Genomic DNA, 23402 nt, shown 5'->3' with positions numbered 1-23402 from the left:
CTTGGTAGTTACTACAAAACAAACCAAAGCAGGCTCTATCCAGAATCACAAAGTTTTGTTTGTTTGTTTGCTTGTTTGTTTTTGCTTTGTGTCAAGTATTAAAGCAACAAAAGGTGTTCTGGCCTCATGGTCCCGGAACCATACACATGAATCTGCCCCTGGCTTCCCAGTCTGTGCCCAAGATCCCCAGTGACTGGTTCAGCATGAGGAAACATCACTCTTTGTCCTGCTGGCATGTCACTGAATGGGATAACTCTTTTTGAGGGAAGGCCGCCCTGAGTGTGGTATCATTCTTAGGCTTTGTCCTCCATACTAGTATTGTCCTCTACCCTTATTGTGGAAACCAAAGATAAAGGGGCTAATGTGTGATAAATAAATATCTTGGAAATGATAGGCTGACGGATGTTTATTCCGGGAGAAATCACTTACACCAGAAACAGATGACCGCTGCAGGTTCCTGTCCCAAGGATGCCTCCGGATGCTCTCTGTCTCTGACCAGGAAGCGAAAGAGAGTGAGGGAGCTGGGGTCTGGGACCCCAGACCTAGTCCTCCCAGGTCACGCCCACACCTGTCCCCATGTCCTAATGGGCGTGGTCAGTGCAACAGGTTCAGGCAGGGTGGACATCTCACTACAAGGGGCAGCAAGATGGCTGGGCAGGTTATTGCTGCCAAGCCTGAGGACCTGGGTTCAGTCCCAAATCACTACAAGGTAGAAAAAGAGAAGGGATCCAAAAGTCATCCTCTGACAACTACATGGGCAGCATTGCACTCTCGAGCGTGTGCACACACACACACACACACACACACACACACACACATATGTATCTTTAAAAGGAAAGGAATGTCTCTAGACACTGCCAAGTATCCCCGGGGGTAGGGGGGTATCATGCCTGGTTGGGAACCGCTGTCTACATCTCATAGTCAGTATTAGTGCTCTGAGTATTTTAGATGAGGACCCTAGGTGTTTGCCTGGAAAAGGACATCATTTCTTTTTCAACGCATAACTGCTGAGAATAAATTCTAACCAGGGCAACTCCAAGCACACAGGGCTTAAGGCCGAAGCAAGACACGGGGCTGCGCGTTTGATACACGTTTAATGAAAAAGAAGTCGTGTGAATAGAAATGGACACAGAACAATGGGTGGGAAGTGCGGTAGCTGGAAGGAAGGGAAATCACTTTACCCCTGAATTCACAAGCACATTCCTGTCAGTTACCACTGATCTAACACGTTTCCGGAAACCCCAAACACTGCAATAGCTGTGTCGCTCTACTGATCTGCAGACACCCAACCGAGTAGTGTCTGAATGGTTTCTTTCCACTTTCCCCAGGCCCAGATCCCCAAGACACACGCAGCAGAGGCGAATGTGTCCAATGTGCGCTAACTAGGAGCGAAGGAAGCGCACCAGCCTCAATTCTTCATTACACAGCAAGTCAGCCCTGGCGGGCACGCTTTGGGCATGGACACAATGCCTGCTAACGTTTTCATGAGAAAGCACTTAGGCTATGCAACCATTTATTCTTAGGACAATCGATCACGGGAGAGTTACGTCTGACTCAACCAACTTCAGCTATGTGGAGAGAAGTTTCTATGGTTTGTCGTTAAGCAGACTTGAAATAGGAAAAGGCATAAAATTTTAAAATACACAGATGTGAAACTACAGTGAACATCCTCCTGGCTTGTTTTACGGCTCGTGGTTTTCAGGGAGACCAATCAGTATTCTATTTTTTTTTATTATTTTCTACTATAATGTATAGTATGATCACATCTTTCTAACTAGGAAATATATATATATATATATATTTATATAAATCTTTGGAAAAGAACTCTGATCTCTGAAAATATACACTGGTGGTGACAGCTTTGCATTAATGACCCCCCACTTAAAATAAAATATCCCTCTCTCAAGCTGGAAGCTAGGCAGCACTAAACTCATTCTAGACATTTGCCATGTGGGTCATAAAGAGAAGCAGCAATAGATTTTGCTCTCTGTCCCTTTAAGATGCAAATCTTGTTGGCTAGCACATGGCAGCCAGCAGCCTCGCTCCTCGGCTGAAGCTAGGACGACCCTTGCCTCTTCTGATACTGGATTCTGAGTTTTTCCAGTTGTTCCACACACTGAGACTGGGCCATCTTCAGCGTCCGGTTCTCCTCCGTCAGAGCCTCAAACTCTCGAACCAGCTGGGCAGCATCCCTCTTCTCCTTTTCTGCCTGGTCCAGCTTGGCGATGAGCAGTTTTCTGAAAGTCAGGGCACAGGGCAGAAAGCACAGGCTTCATTGCAAACATACCCAGCAATCTGCGCGCCTCTCTCTGCACTTCTCAATTGTACCCAGTGACATACCTTTACTTTTCCCTCTCGGTTTCGTTCTCTTCCCTTTTCTTTCAGTTTGTCTGTCTGTCTATCTATCTATCACCTATCTATCTATCATCTATTGATCTATCTATCCATCCATCATCTATCTATCTATCATCTATCATGTATCTATCATCCATCTATCATCTATCTGTCTATCTATCATCTATCAATCTGTCTATCCATTCATCTATCATCTATCTATCATCTATCTATCATCCATCCATCATCTATCGATCTATCCATCCATCCATCTATCATCTATCTATCTATCATCCATCTATCTATCATGTATCTATCATCTATCTGTCATTTATCTATCATCTATCTATCTATCATCTATCTATCGGTCTATCCATCCATCTATCTATCACCTATCTATTATCTATCTATCATCTATCTATCATGTATCTATCATCTATCTATCTATCCATCTATCTATCTATCTATCTATCTATCTATCTATTTTTATTAGCTTACAAAGCAACGGGTTTCCTTCCACGTGGGATTTTCCCGCGTTTCTCACTCTCCCCTCGTCTCCCTGTCCTCTTTCGCCCACTGTCCCCTTGGCCCCCAGGCCTCACTTCTACTTTGTTCTGTTGTCTTCTCCACATTTCCCTTAAAGCCATTTCTTCCACTTCATGGGCCTCTTTCCAGATTCACATTTACATCCTCCTGGATGTGTGTATTTACCAATTAGAAGTTAGGACCCACACACAGTGTTTGTCCGCCTGCGCCTGGGTCGTCAGGACGCACATACGGTACTTGTCCATCGGAGCTGGCTTACCTTGCTTGCTATGCTTTCCAGTTCTAGCCATTTTCCTGAAATTTTCATAATTCCTTTTTTTCTCCACAGCTGAATAAACTCCACTGTGTGTATGAACCACACTTTCATTATCTGTTTCTCTGTTTATGGCATCTAGGTTGGTTCTATTTCCTTGCTATTGCAAAAGGAGCCGTGATCAACACGGATAGGCAAGCGTCTTTATAGCAAAATGTAGAGCCCTTTGGGTGTGTGCCGAGGAGAGGTGACTAGGTCATGGGCTAGGCCTATTTTGAGTTTTGGGGAAGCCTCTCACTGTTTTCTGTTGTGGTTGTAGTAGTTTATTCTCACATCGACAGGGGATGAGGCAGGGTCTCACTCTACTGACCCAAGTTGGCCTGGAACTCACTATGTAGCCTAGGGTGACCTTAAAATGTATAGCAAACCTCCTGCCTCAGCTTCTCAAGTGCTGAAATTATAGTTGTGAACCATAATACCCTAAGCACTGGTCTTTTTGTATTTTAATCTATCCCAATTATAAGTTTTAGGACCTTTTACTTGGTACCTCCATTAGACACATCCAACATGCTAAAATTGTTCCAAAGACCCATAGGTCTTTCAATCATCCGAAACAAACTGTGTGTGTGTGTGTGTGTGTGTGTGTGCGTGCGTGCGTGCGTGCGTGCGTGCGTGCGTGCGTGCGTGTGTGTGTGTGTGTGTGTGTGTACATGTGTATTGCCACAGCCTGCACTGGAATCAGTTCTTTCCACTATGGGTTCTGGGGCTCTAACTCAGGTGGCCTAGCTTGTGTGACAAGTGCTTTTATCTGCCAAGCCACATCATTGGCCTGTGATCTTGTTGTGGAATATTTGACTATGCAACAATGTATTGCATTTCTTAACTATGTAAAGATTGTTGCATTTGTTTAATGAAATAAAGATGTGATGCTGTCTTACCTTGCCTGCCTAAGGCCCCTGACTGGTCTAATAAATAAAGTTGAGTGGTCAGTAGTGAGGGAGGAGGTATATGCAGAACTTCTGGGCAGGGAGAATGACTAGGAGGAGGAATTTAGGCTGGGGAGGAAAAAAAAAGGAGACATCAGGGAGACGACAGGGGCCAGACAGACAGACACAGAGGAAGCAGGAAAGTAGGACATACAGAAAGAAAGAAAGGTTAAAAACAAAAACAAACAACAACAACAACAACAAAACAAACAAAAATATAGATGAATAGAAACAACTTAAATGGTTAAATAAAGTTAAAAGAGCTAAGCATTCATAATTAATAATAAGTCTCTGTGTCTTTATTTGGGAGCTGGTTGGTAGCCCAAAGAAAATGCCAACTACATGACTTATTTTTTGTTAAGCGCAATAAAGTTAAGTGTTGGCTGCTTAAAAGACAGCTATGCATTTCTGTTTCTGAGAAAGCAAATATTAAAGTTTTTTAAAGGTGCAACAAGTTATTGAAATTACTACTTTTCAAAGGAATGAAAAGACCATCAGTTACTAAGGCAATACACGCTAAGGCCCTGCCTTCTGTCTTGTGGGGAGAAAGCTACTTTGTCTCTTACTGGATCTTTGTCCTTGGAACTTAGTGCTTAGCTTCCTTTGTTGTAGATATCAGTTTAACAAATCTTTATGAGGGTTTGGAGCTGGAGGTCAGTGGCAGAGCACTCACCAGCCATGCTCAAGGCCCTGGGTTTGATCCTGAGGATATAATTTTCCATGTCTTTCTCTAGTCCTCACACTCATACAGTAATCCTTTAATACCCATCAGGCATTGAACCCAGGTCTCCCATGGATCTGCTGATGCTCAAATAAAATAGCGTAATATTTTTATGTAACCTGCACATGTCCTTCTGTGTGTTTAACTCTGGATATTTTTAAATGCCCAACACCACATGCATGCTAAGGAAAAAAAAATCAAAATGCTATTTTGTATTGTTTGGGAAAATGGGACAAGAAGCCCTAAGAGCACAGCATCTTGATGTGCAGTTGGTTGGATCATGGATGTGGACCTCTGCACGGGAAGGACCATACTCCTGAAAGTCTTTTCTCTTTGTTCTTACACTACCCTGATACTCTATAAGATAAACAGAAGGATGGGAAAATACATTTCTACAAATAATAACACTCATGTTTATACTGAAAATAAGTCAGGGCGACTAGAGCAAGAACTGTTTCTGATCACAAACCCTATCTGTAATGTTCTAATAATCCATAAATAGAAGATGACATGACTGTCCTATTCAGCTGTATCTCCCAAACCATTTGAGCATTTAAGACTATTAGTTAAAAATTATATGTGATGGGTGCATGCCTGTACTCCTGGCCCTTGGTGGCCTGAGCTAAGTTACATAGAGACACCCTATCTTAAGAACTAAAAAGAAAAATTTACTACTAGTTAACACACACACACACACACACACACACACACACACACACACACGGACTATTTGAAATCCAGACTATTTGAACACATGCATACTCATTCATGAATTCTGTATGTGTTAGTGTGTTCTGTATACTTTAAAGCATACTCAAACATGGATATGTAATGAGCTAACACTGGATGTCACTCACTACTGAGGAGATAAACAGGTGCCACATGCCCTGTGAGGAACATGCATTATATCTGTGGTCTTTCCTACCAACCCAAGACGCACACAATACATCTAACCACGAGGAACATTAGACAATAAAAGAAAAAAATCCTTCACTGTTCAGGAAGAACAAGGCACAATTAGGGAAATTTCTAATAGGAAACCCAGTAAAGGACACATTTGGTGTTTTCGGTACATTTGAAACCATCAAAATGATCCCCGGAGGGACAAAGTTAAATCAGAAGAGAAATTCTAATATTTTCTTCCTCCGCCTGATAGACTCCCTTAGCCACTCAATTTGGTGTCAGCTGAGCAAGACCAGCACAATAAAAGGAAGACCCAGAAGGATCGAGGGGGAGGGTGTGGAACACACAGGCACATACACTAAGTTCTTGAGCTCCAACTGGTCTCTGGGTCTTCCAAGATGTTTAAAATAGAACAGCTTCCCAATAAACACTTGATGATTGAATAGCTGAAGAAAAAATGTACTTTGGGGGAAGATCATTTATACCCTAAAAGAAGGGAAGCCTAACTCAAAGTACTCCATCTAATTAAAAAGCCACACAGCTAATAAGTAAAGGTAGACATCAAGCTGATCCTGATTATAGGCTCAATGCTCTGTGTCCCTGAGCACGGTCAAAGCAGAAAATGCCGATAATTAAATATTGATCAGTAAAAGTTCTCTTGTAACTATCTTAAAGAAATTAATGAGAGAAAGGGAAAACAAAAACCTACATGGGGTTGAGAAAGAGAGCTGCTCAAATCCTCCATGCATTAGGTCATCCCTGGTCTGGCTGGGGCCCCCTGCCCTTCAAGTCACCATTTAGTTCTAAATAGAGTTCTGCTTTCGCTGTACAGTCTGGGGGTGGGTAGTAGCAGGTGTACGATGGCTATTTTCCTGACTCCTTGTTTGACTTCAGTTAATCCCCTGATCCCATTTGTCTGTCTTCAGTTCTGATTTTTAAGGATGACCAGCCACAGAATTACGGACTTTGTTACTGCAAGGAACGGGTGAGAGACTGTCTAGTCCCATCTTTCTGCAATAGAGAATGCCAATAATAATAATTTCTTCTTTACCACAGTCAAGAAGCCTCGGCTGATAGGTTTCCAAATTAGCTTCATGTAAGTAATTACATAGATAGCCAATAAAAACTGCCAAGATGTCTGCTGTCTCCTGTTTGGGACTTATTTACTTAGACACATTTATGTTCATCCATTAGCAAGTCATGAGTAAGCCTCAGCACACCAAGTTACTGAAACTGTTTCATACACGGATGATTCCAAGAAGATTCATTTTTTGCAATGAGGTAAAATATGGTCCCAATTTTGATTTTTCAGGCTACCATGTCTATCACTCACTCAGTGTCACAGGAGGTGAGGTGGAGGGCCATAGCTACAAGAATCTTACTTTGATGCTAAGAACCTGTAGTGTAACACTCTGTGTACATGATGCATCCCAACAGTCTGAGGGCCATGCCCGTGGGATCCACCACAAATCATCAGATGTTCCCATCCTAAGCCACAGACCTGGAAAGAAAAGTTTTACTTGGAGAGAGAGAGGGAGGGAGGGAGAAAGAGGTAAAAGTGTTAGTAAAGAAAAGATTAAAAGTGTGTGGAAATGAATTTCAAAATGTAGGAAATTCTTTAGGTTCCAAGAAACTGATTCAAATATTTTTTTCAACTAGAAAGATCACTATTGGGGTGGAGAGGTGACTTAGACATTAAAGGCTCGGCTCACAACCAAAAAATACAAGAGTGGGAAGATCACTATCAAGATCCTCAGTGCTTGCAAAATTAACTGAGGATGTTTGTTGAGAAAAAGTTAAAATTCTAGATGGTTTGGCTCTGATAAGCTAACAGGGTAAATTTTTTTTTTTAATCCTTGAGTTGGTGGTACTTTTATGTTCAAAGGGCGATATTTATATAGAGGAGAAAAAAACAGATGCCTCAAGATGATTGAAGTATCTTACCTTCCCCCATTTTATTTATTTATTTTTTTATGATGGAAAGATAACAAATGGTATTCAATTGAAGCTTGCAAAACTCAATCTGGCGATGGCGCTGAAAGCTCATGAACAGTGAATGCTTACGTGTACTAAGATTACTAAGGTATGAGGATGCAGAAGCTGGGGGCAAGGTGAGATTAAGTCCAACCAAGGGTTTGTTCAGTTTTAGTATGATTGACAATTGGGCCTGACGAGTCTGCCCTAGGCAATGGCATTAGAGGAGGCTTAGCATCATCCTCAGCTTTCCCTCACTAGATGCTAGGTAACATCCTCACTTCTTGGCCATGAAATCAGACATTTCTCTAGACATTGGCCAGGTCCTGGGTTGGAGATGGGAGCAGGAAAAGCCCCTTGTGAGAAACACGCATTAAATAAAGGAAGCTGCAGGACTCACTCTGTCAGTCACCGCGAGCTGATCCTGGTGTGGGGATAAAGTTTAAAAAGAAAAAAAGATGTTTCCTTGTTCTGCTGCTCTGGAGATTGCACTGGCACTACCTCGTTGGTAAAGGAAATAAGGATATACTCATTCAGGGAATGTAAGTGTCATGTCGCTTTTAACAAGGTCTCAGGCAGAGGGTAAGAGAATTCTAGTCAAGAGGCTGGACAGCCCTGGTGTTGGAGACCCAATCGTTATGACTGGGGCATTATGACTGGAATGTTGATATTCAACAAAAAGTAGCTATTTAAATGGAAAAAAAAAAAATCCTTCTGACCCTTTCTCTGCCTCCTCAAGCAAAGCCTTCAGCAATCCATTTCCAGGGTCCTCTAGTCGCTTGCTCAACAAGCATTACGTCCAAGCCCAGACCAGGCAGTGTGTTTATTCCTGCTGGTGGGCTGGTCTCGGGAACCACATCCTCACTGCTGGGAAATGGCCTCAAATCCCATGCTTTACCCAGCCTGCATCACGTCAGACATCACCGGAAAGAGAATAGATGTTTGTGCCGAGGGCCCACCTATTATTAGAAACACCTGTGGGACACACCACTTACATTGTTTCTTTATGACCACGAAATCCCAATTTCTAGACTGAGTAAATGTGTCAGACCCATATACCTGGAGGACAGAGGGGGGGGGTGTTCTGGTCTCTGTATGTTCACACTACACAACCTTCTTTTCAAGCCTCACCCCCTGAGTGGAGTGGTGCAGATAGCCCTGGCCTTTCTCTGTTCGCTCTGTGACAGTGGCCTACTAATATCCTCTCCATCCCCAAACTTTAAGAGACTTTCCCAGAGCTGGTCTTAAAAATATTTCTTCGAAAATGATCGAAGGCAACAAAGGTTCCTATTGAGACACAAAAATCTGTTGGCGGTTTCAGAATGAGTTAAATAACATGATGAGAAGCAAAAAAGAGGCTAGTTTTCACATTAAATTTTTACAAGTAACCTAAGTACCCCTTCCTATGTTTCAATATTCCCCTAGATACTATTGTTCTCCATAATCACTGTATATGCTTTAATAAGACATGACATGAGCGAGCAGGTCTTAAAATGTTTGTGGGTTCCCAATACAAAAAAACACAAACAAAACAAAAAAAAAACCCTTCTAATGTTTCAATTGACCCCACTAAAGTTATACGGACCTTTTACTCAATGACAGAATGAAAACCCTCTTAAAATTGGGCAATATGTCTAAATAAATATTTCCCCCAAGAGAACAGAAATGGCCCAGAAGTGCATGAGAAGTTGTGCAACATCACAGCCATCAGGGAAATGTAAATCAAAACCACAATGACACACCATTTTCCATCTGCCAGCACCGGTGTCATCAGTACACAGCAAGCACATGCAGAAATGTGCGACAATTAGAACTACTCACAAATGTGTATAGCAGCGTTATTCAAAACACTGACTGGTGCAAATGGCCCAGATGTACATTAACCAACAAAAAGCAAACGAGATGTGGACAATAGTGTATTATCCACAGATAAAAGGAACAAGGCGTGTGGTATGTGGATGAACTCGAAACATTAAAAAAAAAAAAAATGTCCAGCAGCAAGGTGATGGGCACAGTAGACAGGTTTGTCTGCTAAAATAGCTAGGAAATAGGGACAATGAGGGGCCGAAGAAAATCACCCACAACCACGACAGCTGTAGAACACTGGGTCACTGCAGGGCCCTGAACTGTCAAATGGAAAAGTTCATCTGTAGCAATGATCCTTTGCCGGTGTTGTCCATCTCCTCAGGGCAGTGTGCATAGAGATCGGAGAGCTGCTTTCTCCACCAGACAAGACAGGATCATGTCTAGAAAACTCAGCAGCCTTTATAGCAGGTTGTATATTTTATATCATTTCTGTCTATCAATCAGTGCTAGATTTCTAAAGCTGCATGCTGTACAAAAGAAGCTATGTATACTTAGAATGAAAATTCTTATAGGATATATCAGAAAGATACATCATGTGTGCAATCATAGGGAATATGATCACATGCAAAAAGATCTAGATGTTCCAACTAATATGGAAACTGATGCTATACATCACTGCTCATAAGCCAGAAAGAAATTTAAATAAATAGGATTTATCCCATGGTGAGTAATCCATGAGAAGGTTTGGCTATCTTTATCCACCCAGCGGACATGCCCAGTAAGAGTTACACCAAGTCTTGGCATCTCGAATGTAAGTTCTCCCAAACTTGATCCAGGGAGACCTCCTCTGGAAATATGAGAGAAGTTCAGTCTCAAGTTCAAACATCAGGCTGTGCACTGCACAAACAATTCCAAGACAGAAAACATATCTTTTAAAATACCTTAGAATCTTTGTGTCTCACTTGCATGAGACAGTTGTCAAAGGCATCAAGTCAGCCATACTTTATGAAGTGTTGGAAGAGAAATTCTCCTCAGAAATCATTTTCTTTTTAATGGAATGCTAATTGCTTGGGTCAGATCCATACAGCCTGATTTATCTTGCTTGGAAACAAACACTTCAGAAAAAGATCTGTTACAAAATGAACCACTGGTAATGAAAAACAGTACAGCTAACAGCCCTCAGAGGACAGATTCCGTACAGTGATGACTCCAACCACACTTTGTGATTTAACGGTTATCTTAGTAACTTTTACTAACATCAACTCCATATTTTAACACAGGACCATAGCAATACAAAGAGAATATGCTTATGCAGAGAGCATTGCGGCAACCTCTAATGAATGGGCTACCTTAAATCAACCTCATTCATATTTGACATCTATGATCAGATCCATGGTGGATGATACGGATCCAAAGAGACGCTAAAGGAAGTGGGTGTGTGCCTGCAGGAGAGACGGAGCATCATGAAGATGGGAATAAGCTTAAAATGATTACTGGTAGCATTAGCTTACTGAAAGTTCAAAGGATCGTACGTTCACTGGCTCTTTCATGGCTGAGGAAAAGATCTGGTCACCGTGGGCAAGGGCATGGGCCAGGCCTTCCGACAGGAATTGCTGCTGGTGTAGCAGACACAGCTCCATCCTGGGAGAGCTAATAGGCCTATGCAGTTGAGGCAGGGTCAAGGTAGGAAATTCTGTGGAGGTTTCCAGCAATATCATGGTAGGTGGTGAAACCCAGGGCAGAATTGGGAGTGAGGACTTGGAGCCCAGGTCAGTTTGTAGGGTGCTTGCCTAGCATGCAGGAGGTTCTGGGTTTGACTCCCGGAACTTCAAAAACCAGGTGTGCCAGCACATGCCTGTGACTGAGCCCTTAGGGAAATCAAGGCAGGGTGACCAGGAGTCAGGCCATACTTGGGTATATAGTAAGCTTGACGCCAGCCTGAATCCATGGGAACGCCCCGAGAGAAAGAAGGAACAAGGGGGAAAGGAAGACGCAGAAGATGCTATTAATTTTAAAGAAACGCACATATACGCACAAAGAAAATCAGTTATAACATCGCACCAGCCAAGACTTAAAGCACAAAATCTTAAACCCAGTTTGTCCTTGAGTTCTATGTAGCCAACTATTTAGAGAATTTGGATACAACTGATGAAGGAATAATAAGATGACTTCCACAGAAACACATGTGACCGTGAGTCCCTGGCAGGGGAGGGGATTCTCCTTAGTTCTTTGGGGTCCTGGAAGGTTATATGAGGCTTAATGCTGCTTTCTAAAACCAACTTTTCCCTACCGGGCCATCCCCGTTTGTGTGCGCGCGTGCATGGGTAAGTATTGCCCAGGCTGCTCATCCTACGTCCTCCTGTGGCTACGACACTGGTCACTGTCAGAAGTCACACGGTGCTGACAAATGCAACCTAAATAATTTGGACAGCTTATCAAGGCTCTGCAACCAAGAAGAAAGCCTCGGACTTTAAAACCCGTGCTTTCTGATTCCCTAACAGTTTTCAATCCCGGATAGCCAAAAGTCCCAGGTCACTTTTTGTGTCTCAAGGGAAGCAAAGCAGTGAATCAGGAAGAGGCTGAGTTCATTTGGCAAATGCAGTAGTCTGCTTACAAAACCCACAGTTTATAGATATCCTACCTCTATACCGCAGTCATCGAGAGTCCTAAGGTTTTCTTAAACAAAACACATTTCACCTTCTTTCACTTAGAAATTAAACAATATAAATACAGTGTGTCACTGCAGTAAAAAAAAAAAAGGGGGGGGGAGAAGAAATAAAATGTTTAAAAAAAAAACCTGCCCTGCTTGTGAGTTCTACCTCACACCCAGGCAATAATGCGTTTAGCATTTAGGTGTACATGATGGGCAAGGCTTCGGGAACTCAGCAGTGAGAAATGTCTGTAGCTATGTTTTAATGTGATCACTTCTTAGTCTGAAGTAAGAATACTACCAACAGATCTCCCTGGTAAGTGTGTAAGAACAAAGTGGCCAGTGGGTGAAGACACAGTGTTTACTTTGATGCTTTTAAGTCACTGAGGATAGATGCTGGCAGAACCGAGCACAAATGAAATGGGTTTTTGCGAAACAGTCCGTAAAAATTAAAGTGCTCTAATTAATTGAACTTTATAACTTTCCATAGCAGAACTATAATGATAATAAATGCTATCATGATAAAAACGTACTGGGACTATAAAATGCAATTAGTTCACTAATACATTTACATAACTCTATAAAGGGTTTCCATTTAGTGTGGGACCTCTACTGTTTGAATATCAATTAAAATTCACCCCAAGTCAAAGCGCCCTGAGGCGCTGGGTAGAGCCATAGAGAATACCGCGACTCTGGATGGTAATGTTAATTTCTTTAACTAAAATCTCTCCTTTAAAAAACAATTGAGTTCTCAGTGGAAGCCTACCCCACAGCTCTCCTTCCTAGTCCACAGGCAGAGGCACTTGACTTGCTGAAAGGCTGTTGCCTCTTCCTCCATTCCCCTCCATTCCCACCAGCCCTCTGGGCAGGGAAGTACTTACTTCCTTTCTTCCAGCAAGGCGATCTCCTTTTTGACCTCATGGTACTCCTCTGCTATTTGGCAGTGCTGTTTAAACACCTGCATGGATTCTACGGAGTCGTGACAAGGTGGCAGAGGCTGCACAAACAAGGAGAAGCATCAGTCCATCGCATCAGAGAGCCGCACTAACAATGAACGCGGCACAGAATGGGCGACCTCTATTTGAGGGAACCTAGAGAGAGGCGAGGTGATCATGCTGACAAGGACTATCCTGTGACATTCATGGGCATCTCGTCCCAGAGCCCCGAGACCTGGTGCACGTCGGCTACCTGCCGTGTGTGAGTGAAAAGTAAGTTTCCCATTGATTTGTGGTTCTCCTTGGAAATTGTAAACTGGCTTAGAAAAGACCAGGGGAAATACTCCTGTTGTTTGTTTCAATGTCTCATTTTGTCTACGCCCATGATCCTGAGGCACAAGCCCAGAACAGCCCTCTTCTGAGAAGCGGCTCCGCTCAGAGACAGGCTGGAGGGTATGGAGGACCAGACCCCTAAGTCCTGCTTGTCACACAAGAGGTTGAACAGAGAACAGATTTGTATCCCATCTTCCCTGCCATGGATGAGGAAAATAGGTCCATGCATCACACTTTTCTACATATAACAGGGAAAAGAATCCCTAACTCCAGAAATTATTTTTAACTAAAGCTGCCATGAGTTTTTTTGTTCTTATTTCCACATTAGTAACGTGTGATTGAAAACACTACTATCTGGAAACATCTGTAAATCCAACTCCAGGGGAGTCAACACCCTCTTATGCCCTCTGTGGGCACTGTACTCATATGGTTCATGGCATACGTATTCAGGCAAAATACCCATACACATAAAATAAAAAAGCGAAAATAAAAACCAGAAACAAACAAACAAACAAAACCACTACTGTTTGGAATGGTAGTTACTTGTCTTTTAAAGAGTTTTTTAAATCACCCCCTAGTTACTTATGGAAAAAGATCTCAAATCTGAGAAGCATGGAAGTTTGTTACTGAACAAGTTCTTTGGTCTTATCTGTCACTGTGATCTATGTAGGTAAACTGTGTCTGACTAGGTACGACTCTGGCTCACTTATACTAGTAAAGTGTGAACGGATGGATTTCTTATCTTAAGCTCCTATTGGTAAAGTGTAAACAGATGGATTTCTTATCTTACTATTTGCTCCTATATTCTTCAAAAGCACACAGATTTCTTTAGGTGTCATATTTACTCAGTAAGTAACAGCAATCCAATAAACTGTGTACTCTGGGTGATAGCTAAGAGGATCCTTCTCACTCAAGGAAGCGAAATTCTAAATAGACATATGCATTATTGACACGTCACACTGAACGTTGTTAATATGCACGATGAATACATAATAATCATAGTAAGTTCCACAATGTTCTCCAATTCTGATTAGGACAAACTTTACATTTGTGTGAAATCCTCCTTGTCACTTAACTCGTGTGGAATCTAATAATCACTTTTTGTAATGTCTTTCCCTGGGCCCCTATGGGCACGTTCACATCATCAACCCAGCTGGCTGTAACTGCTACACTTTTTAATACAGAAATAATTGGAAAAGCAGAACACAGTAGTATGACAATATAATTCACCCCAGGGGATGAAGTTGTTGCCAAAGGAATTCAGAACTCCCGGCTCCTCCAGCCCGTGTCCCAGAAATCTCAATCCCTTTTCACCTGTTACCCTGGCAGGCTACCAGGTTGTCACAGTGAGTGGAATGAAAGTAACATACCCCAGGCTCCCGAGCCAAGCTTTTAAATCATCTGTGCCCTGTTAAAGGACTTGGCTACTGGCAGCCATGAGATTGCACATGCCATCCTGCTCTCATGAACGCCACATAAGCCATATTTGTTCAAGCATGATCCAGCACGTCGATTGCCACTGCGAAGTCTGTGCACTGCAAATATAGCAGCTGCCTAATGTCATAGTCAAAAGAGTCTAAGGTTCTGCACAAAAGGCTCTGCACGTCTGGGAGATTAGAGACGACAGCAGTCAAGGCAGCAATGTCCTTTCTGCTCTGCTTCAAGAAGAAAACTGGGGGCTGGAGAGATGGCTCTGAGGTTGAGAGCACTGGCTCTCAACTTCCCGAGGTCCTGAGTTCAGTTCCCACCAACCACATGGTCTGGTGCCCTCTCCTGGTGTGCAGGCAAATATGCAGACAGAACACTGTATACATAAAGAATTGATATTTTAAAAGGAGGAGGAGGAAGAGGAGGAGGAGAAGAAGAAAATCACAAGTACACTTCCTTGTGTGACAGTTCCTCTTTGCTTTGCACCTTGCAATTCTTTTAAATAACTGGGATTTTACCCCCTGCCCCATGGCTTTGGTTTTATTTTTTAATCTTATGAGTACATGTGTTTTGCTCATGTGTTTATTTGTGAACCACATGCATGCAATGCCTGACAAGCCAGAAGGTGCTGGATCCCCTGGAACCCGAGCTACAGACTGTTCTGAGCTACCATGTGGATGCTGGGAATCAAACTCCCATCCTCTGGGGGAGCAGCCACTGTTCTGAAGTGCTGAGCCATTTCTCCAGCCTCTTTCCTTCTGATTTTATTTGCACTTTAGCGTGCTACCACTAAGTGACATCTTGAGGCCTTTTGCATTTTTTTTTTTTTTTTGGACTCGCACAAACTAGCCTTGAGTTCATGCATTATGTCTCCCAGTGAAACCTGTCTCCTCAAACTTCAGCTCTCAAGCAGCTGGGATTACAGGCGTCCACCACTGCATCTGGCTAACTAGCATCTTTTAATTGTAGAAATTAGATATTGTATTTTAGAAGAAGGAGGAGGCCTGTGGGAGAGAGGAAGAGGAACAGGTAAGGATAGTAGAAGGAATATAATCAAAGCACTATGTACACAGATGAAAATGCTATAATGAACTATTTTAAATGATTTTTTTTCCCCTAGGCAGTGAGGTCATGTGGAACTAGCTGGGCGGCTGAACTGTACACTCGGAATTGTTGTCCGTGGTGATGCAAAGACAGTTTTCTATGAGTCGGTTCCCTCTCTCTACCTATCCAAGCTGCTTTCCTCCTGGAGTCTGCTGGCTGAGTCTCACTTCATTTCTACTCAGTCTCTTTTTGTCTGCCCTGACCCTTTTACCCGTGAACTTCACATTTCTCACCACTTTAAAATTTCACCACAAATGCTGGGCAAACCAAAAACATTTACTGGCCAGCAGAACCGACTGTCATCTGGAAACGCTAGACATTTATCCCAGCCCAGAAAATTCACTGAAGAATGTGTTGACATGCATCCGGTTTGCATCCTGGAAAGAATTCCAATCAGTGACAGTTTTATAACTACAGCAATCCAGGATAATGATGCGCTGCCCTGAGCCTCCTACTACTCGTTGCCATTTTCTTTTTTACAAACAGGTTCTCATGTCACCAAGTTGGCCTTGAACTGACCTTGTAGCTGAGGGTGACCGTGAATGTCTGATCTCCCTACCCCTACCTCTCTGTGCCACCACACCTGGTGTGACAACAAGCTTGGGGTGTGCAATACTGGAGATTAAACCTGGCGCTCTCTTATGCAAGCAGGGTACCAACTGAGCTCCAACCCCAGCCCCTCTAATGCCCTGTATAATACTACTGTTAGAGCCCCACAGCCGGTAGCTCTCTTTGGCCTTCTCAGGGTTAAAAGAGAAAGGGGCGTGACCAGCAGGGTTCACTAAATTAAAATTCTGCCTGAGGAAATACATCCCTAGTATCCAAGCATACGCATATGACGTACAGTTTAAAAACCGAGCCACCAACTCTCAGTTGAGAGCCATCCCACACCAAGGCGGGAAGATGGTATCTGCCAGAAAAGAAGATGAAAAAGTCTCTGGAGCTGACCAATTCCAAGTTCCAATTTGTCATGAAAACTGGAAGTTCATGACTCTGAGGATGAGCAGATGGAGGAGAGTGAGATTGCTCATCCTTGCCAACTGCCCAGCTTTGAGGAACTCTGAAATAGAATATGATGCTGTGTTGGCCAAAACTGGTATCTGTCACTACAGTGGCAGGGATACCGAACCAAACATCGAGTGTGGGAATACCATAGAATGAGCACCCCGGCTGCCATTAGACACATGTCAGCACAGGCTGGAGAAACGTAAACCAGGGATGTTTCTAGTGAAAACTTACTAGAGCTTGTTTAAAAACAAATGAATATCCAAAATTTAAAACAAAAACAGAACTACCAGTAGGTTTAAATAATGGAGCCTATAATTGGGTTTTTTTTAATCCTGCTTAACATACGCTCAAATTGAAAACTAAATATAATCTACAAGAATTCCTGGAAGAGCTGGACAAGAAAACCCACTAACTCTGGGGAATAGAAGTAACCGTTTCTGCCAGGTACGGTGCACACCTACAGTCCCAGGACTTGAAGGTCAGAGAACCAAAACTTCAACAGTTACCCTTGTGTACTTACTGGGCTCAGCGCGAAACAACAATTAAGAAAAATAATACCGCTTTTATTGCCAGCACTTGATTTAAAGTGTTAGTGGTAAGCCGACTTCCTGGAGTGTTTTCCTCTTCCATGAGGAGGAGGAACTTCCCTGTTACCCTCTTTACCATTTCCTACACTTTGATGCATTTAGTCCACCCTCTCCTCAAAGGGATGAGGCTGCATTCCAAAGGAACCCCAAAATAGTGAACAATGAAAAGGTACAGATATTCTTCCCAGCATCCTAGAGCCCGAGCGACCAGCAGCAGAGCCCATGCCTAGCATTTGGGAGGCCTGGGTTCCACCTCCATGGCCCTCACCTCCACCACCACCCCCAACCAACAGCAATTGTTTAGGATTCTAGAACATAGCTGCTGTGTTATCACAGAAACTGCTTCTTGGTCTCACTCCTCATGGAAGTCTCTTACTGGAGTCTGAAACAGGTAAATAAAGATGTTCTCCCAGCCTTGCTTCAAGACAGCTTTGAAATACTGGTTCCCAAGGCACGATTGGAGCTTGGATGAGGTCAGACAGAGCCCCCGGAGGGGGGGGAGCAGTCACTTCCTCTTCACCCCCTGTCCTGAGAGAACTGAGCTTGCAAAGGCTTTAAATTACACCCCAGAGTCAGAGTCGGGGCAACTGTCACAGCCTCTGGGACCTAGCCCGATCACCAGGACTAATTTAACACGATGAAGTAAGAGAGAAACCAAACCACAGGCTCCTGTTCCAAGAATGCGGCTTGAACATCTCAGCCATCAGTTCACGGCCTCCAGAAGTGTATTCCATCCTCTGGAAATGAGCCCGTGAGAAAGCATGCGGCCAATCCCTCAGCAAGGGGCAAAGCCGGCTTAAGCGTTTCCGTTTTGTGCTTGGCTACTTCAGAAACTACTGGCCCTGTCCACTTCAACAATGCAAGAACTGAATTCTCCTACCCCAGCTTCCCACACAGAAGATATATTTAGGAAGCCAAACATTCTACAGTGGTTGAGTGGACTTTGTATTTATTCCCTGATTCTCAGCATTACCTATGGGGGGGGGGGGGAGAACAGAGGTTACATTCCACTTCAGTGCCTGTCAAAATTAACAAGCAACGTCTGCTAAGTCTAAGAGGAGAAACCTAGTCCAGGCTGGAGGAAGGAGGATCTTAGAGTACATTTAATTATGGTCACTTGGATTTTATTATTTTAAGTCGTTAAAGGTTTGAAATAATATTATAGTAACAGCCACTTCTACAACATACAGCATGATCCTAGTGAGTGCTGGAATTTATACAGCTCGGTGTAAAACACATTTATGTCCTTTCTGTTGACCCAGAGAATATAAAAGCGCAAAGTAACTCAAGAATTCTGAGACTTTTCCCACAAGGTACAGCCTATTCACCAAGCTTTCAAAAACCTACTTCGGCAAGGCTCCTAAGTATCTATCTATATATGTTCTCTGAAGTCCGCTTGGCAATGTGTGGCCAAGAGAGAACATGTTGGCTGCTTTCAGTGACCCCCTCTCCCAGTCCCCCCCAGCTTTCCTGTCCTTAGTTCCAAGAGGGTATTAAAGGTATCATGGTAGAAGAATCCAGGAATGCTGGGCTCACTTGTCTTTCGGCATTTTCATTTCCCAGGTGTCGAGTGATATACTGAGGAAAGTACTAAAAGAAGTTTCTGGAGAGGCTGCCCGGATATCAGTATGCTGATACTCAAGGGAAACTGAAATAGTCTATTTGTAGAGGTGACATCAGATTGTTGTGGACTTACTGGACCCTGTCTGAGAAAAGGCGAGTTCAGTGTGTACCACAGAGACACCTGTCACCGCCATCCCATCAGAGGAGAGGACGAAGGCTTTGAAGCTATTGCTCAATTTAGTTTTATTTTAAAGCAGGTCATTGTTTTCCAAATGCCTGGGCCTGATGAAGAGATCATCCAAAGGAATCCAGAGGCATGCATGCATGCATCTTTGGGTTTGCTTTACACATATAAAAATAAGTCACTTAACCTTAAATCTTTTGTCCAATCAAGAATTTCACCAAGGAAGACTATTTATGTTTACTGAGCAATTTTTTTTCAAGGACTTCATTAGCCCTCCTTAGTACATCTGTCATTCCTATCACAGTGTGGGGTAGCTATTGTTAACTCCAGGTACTGGCTGATGAGAGTGATTGTTTGGGAGTGCAAGCTTTGAGTTAAACTATAGTGACCAAAACATAACTCTTCTACTTGGGCTATAGCATTGGCCTTGCCCTGGACCATGGAAGAATTCCATCATCTTTCCAGACACAGAAAAGACAGAAGTCCATCAACACTGTTCTAAATAGAAGAAAACCACCTTTCCCTAAAGTAATATGTTTTCATTCACTCTCCAAGTGGACATCGAATACCTCCTTTTATTTCCTGCCCATATAATCTAAACCTGCTGTACCAAATATTGCTCCTGATACCCACAAGGGGTTTGGAGTGTAAAATTAGCCCCCCACCCTTCCTTCTGCAGGGCCTAGAAATGAACATTGTAATGTTCATTTAATTCCACCTTACCCTGAGGTCCCTGACCCAGAATTTTGCATTAATAGAGACATCAAGAGAAAGGTTTGTCATTGCTATTCTTGCCCAGGGCTTTTTTTGGCTTCTGTGAAAATAGAAGCATCACGAATTACATGTTCAAACACGTCCACATTCTTGGCAAAGCAACAGAAAAATCTTGGGGGTCAAATCCGTGTTGGAGTATCTACCAGATAGATGCTTTATAGCTACACTTTATAAATTACCAAGGAATGTGCAGTGGCCATCAGAAAGTCCCAGCAAGTTTTACAAGGCGGCTCAAGAACCACATCATGGTAACCTTGCCAACCAGAAACAAAACAAAGCTCAACTTATCGAACTAATTTAAACAGCCATGTGCTCCGCAAAGAGGACTAAGAGAAAGATCAGCAAATGGATTTACACCAAATTTTGACCTCAAGTTTCTCCCGTATAAAGTGAAAGCAGAACAGCTAGTTTCTATAATTATTGTGAGAACCAGGGGAGACAACATGAAGGAAAATGGCCGTTGCCTGCTTCAGTGTCAATGTCTAGCGGTGGGCTTCACCTGGGGTTTGCAGAGAGAGCTGGTAGTAATGGCTGGCACTGTTTGCTCTCTGCTTGCTGAGTTTCTAAGTCTCCTGCACAGTGACATCCACAAGGCTCCTCTTTCTTACTGGTGTTTGTTTTTCCACAGTGGATTATGACAGTCAGTAAAATAAAAATTACAAGATAGAAGCACCCAAGTCTAATTGTAAGGAAGGCCTCTTCCATGTAAAAAAGACAGTTCCTTTTGCACATAAAGCAGTTTCATTGCTGTTAATGTGGGACTTCCTGATGTAGAATGGCTTTGTGTGTGTGTGTGTGTGTGTGTGTGTGTGTGCTCTTGCATGCATGTGTACAGGAGACAGGTGCATAAATGGACATTATAATCAGAGGACAACTTGTTGGAGTCGGTTCTCTCCTTCACCCTACAGGCCCTGGTTTGGTGGTGTCTTTGGCTGCTAAATTATCTTAACAGGCTGCACACAGAGCCTTCTTCTAACTGTGGAGCCCCAGAACAGGAAGATCAGAGCAGTCGTTAGTGAGCCCGAAGACATTTTGTGAAGGCAGTAAGTAGATTTGCTGAGTGCTCTGAGACACTGCTGGGGGGGGGGGCATATTGACTCAGGAAGAGCTTGAAGTAATAAAGCTGATGCTATAGAGGATTTACTAATGCACCTGCTTAGGAAATATTAAGTTAACCAGAGTTGAATCTCTCTAAGGCTCACCGCCTGTGTGGAGCACAGAGGAACAGGAAGATGTAACTGATGGCTTGGGGATGGCATCCTTGGGATTACAGCACCATTCCATGATAGCTGTGTGGGTATCATACTACCTTCCCGCTTGCTATGCGGGACCTTACACAGACTGGCTACTGAAAGGGAGTGAGGCCGGCCCACACCTGAGTTGTTCTGTGTTGGTTCTGAGGTACCTCCCCAGCAGCTAGGAGAAGTGACTGCTCTTCTAGAGGACCCAGGCTCGCAACCATCTGTAACTGAAGTTCCAAGAGATCTGACAATGCTGGGCTCAAAGGAGGTACACACACAGTCAGGCGTGTAGGCAGAAACCCTGTAGCATAAATGTTTAAATTTAAAACCTCCTTTGCCTAATGCCAGAATATGCCATCTAAAGAAACTAAAAGTAAACGAACATCTTTAGAAAGAAAGTTCTGCCCAGGCGGTAGTGACACACCTTTAATCCCAGCACTCAGGAAGCAGAGACAGGTGGGTCTCATGAGCTCAGCCTGGTCTACAGAGCCAGTGTCAAGACAGTCAAGGTTACACAGAGAAACCTTGTCTCAAAACAAAAAAAAAAAAAAAAAAAAAAAAAAAGAAAGAAAGAAAGAAAGAAAAGAAAGAAAGAAAGAAAGAAAAAGAACAGAAGAAAAAAAGAAAGAAAAGAAAAAACAAAACAAACAAAAAAAAAGAAAGAAAAGAAAAAGAAATATTCCATGTGTTCTACTGATGTGGTCTCCTGGAATGACCTTTTCATATGTCATCTAGAAACTATTTCCTCATAGGCTGAACCAACGCTTTTCTGAAGGTCTATGTTCTATGAGAGCAGCGGCTCTCAACCTCCTTAATGCTATAACCCTTTAATACAGCTCCTCATGCTGTGACGCCCCATCCATAAAATTATTTCATCTGCAATTTTCCCACTGTTATGAATCCTAATATAAACATCTGATATGCAGGGTATCTGATATGTGACCCCAAAGGGGTTGTGACCCACAGGCTGAGAACCACTACACAGGAAGTTGTCATAGAACCAGGAAAGAAGCAAGTAGCAGGGGAAAAAATAGTATTCCAAAGACTTGGCAATATGACAAATTTTCTCTGCAAGGTCTAATACTCAATCATTAACCCAAAATGGACCTAAAGTCCAATGGCCCAGAGACACTGTGGGAAAGGAAGGTGGAAGTTCCAGCTACTTAACTCTGAGCATTTGAAGTCCAAGGATCACAGCTGGGTAACCAGGGCCATTCCCTAGCTGCTGCTATCTGACCTTGGAGCTCCACAATATCAATGTTTTTGTCTTAGAAGCCCTCTGCCCTTTGTATCAATCCACCTTTCCCACCTAGCCGCTTCCTGGCTCACTATTTGTGGCACTACAGAAAAGCAGGCATATGTTTGCAGAAACCTTACCTGGAGCTGTTGCTCTAGCTCTGGGAAGACCAAAGGGATGGCATCTTCAGATGGTGTATCATCTAAAACACGAAAACACAACGGTTACCCAGCATGCCTTGTGTCTCATTAGCATCGCCCTTCATTATCTGTGCACACGGAGGCACATCGAGCTTAGCTGGCCTGACACAGAGCTTTGAAGAGGGAGAGGGAGAGAGGCAGAGGACTAATTTGTGTCCTTAAATGTCTAGTCCGGTAACTCTCCAATTGAAAAGGGCTACTTAGTACTATCACATTAGCCCAAACCAAAAGATGTGATATGCTTGAACGTGCCTTAACAAGGTGCTCACAGGGCAACCAGAACGTCAATGGGGACAAACAGCAGCCTGGCTTAGAGAGTTTCACCCCTTACTCTTAGCTTTACAGACCACCATTTACAAGCATCTCTCCAGGGTTCAGTGGAGCAGCCAGCAGCCCAAACAGGGAATCTCTCCCCAGAGTGTCAGGCCTGGAGCAGAATCCACAGCAGTGTCTCCAAACAAACCTGAGCCCACACAACTGTGGCACCTCTATCTTCAGTGGCCTAGACATTCCCTCAGACAAACACAGAAGCATCTTAATTAACCATAAGCAGCTCCTGCCCCTTCTAAGGATGTCCGTGGAAGCCTGTGAGGAAGCCTGGCAGAAATGTTGCCTCAGATAGTCATTACTCCAAA

General features: G+C 43.2%; 1 protein-coding gene across 1 annotated transcript in view; it reads right to left on the bottom strand.

The window, feature by feature from the left end:
* Positions 1–1613: 1613 nt before the first annotated feature.
* The window catches only part of Map3k7cl (MAP3K7 C-terminal like), a 37195-nt gene continuing 15406 nt past the window's right edge, over positions 1614–23402 (bottom strand). Inside the window, exons 3-5 of the mRNA XM_051191831.1 lie at positions 22708–22769; positions 13055–13170; positions 1614–2237 (exon numbers count right to left, since the gene is read on the bottom strand). Of these exons, the coding sequence (XP_051047788.1) occupies positions 2057–2237; positions 13055–13170; positions 22708–22769 (359 nt within the window). The 3' untranslated portion in view covers positions 1614–2056. The remainder of the gene's footprint in view (positions 2238–13054; positions 13171–22707; positions 22770–23402) is intronic.

Source organism: Phodopus roborovskii, unplaced genomic scaffold (assembly GCF_943737965.1).
Source record: "Phodopus roborovskii unplaced genomic scaffold, PHOROB, whole genome shotgun sequence".
Taxonomy (NCBI): Eukaryota; Metazoa; Chordata; class Mammalia; order Rodentia; family Cricetidae; genus Phodopus; species Phodopus roborovskii.
This window is presented reverse-complemented; position numbering and strand designations above follow the sequence as displayed.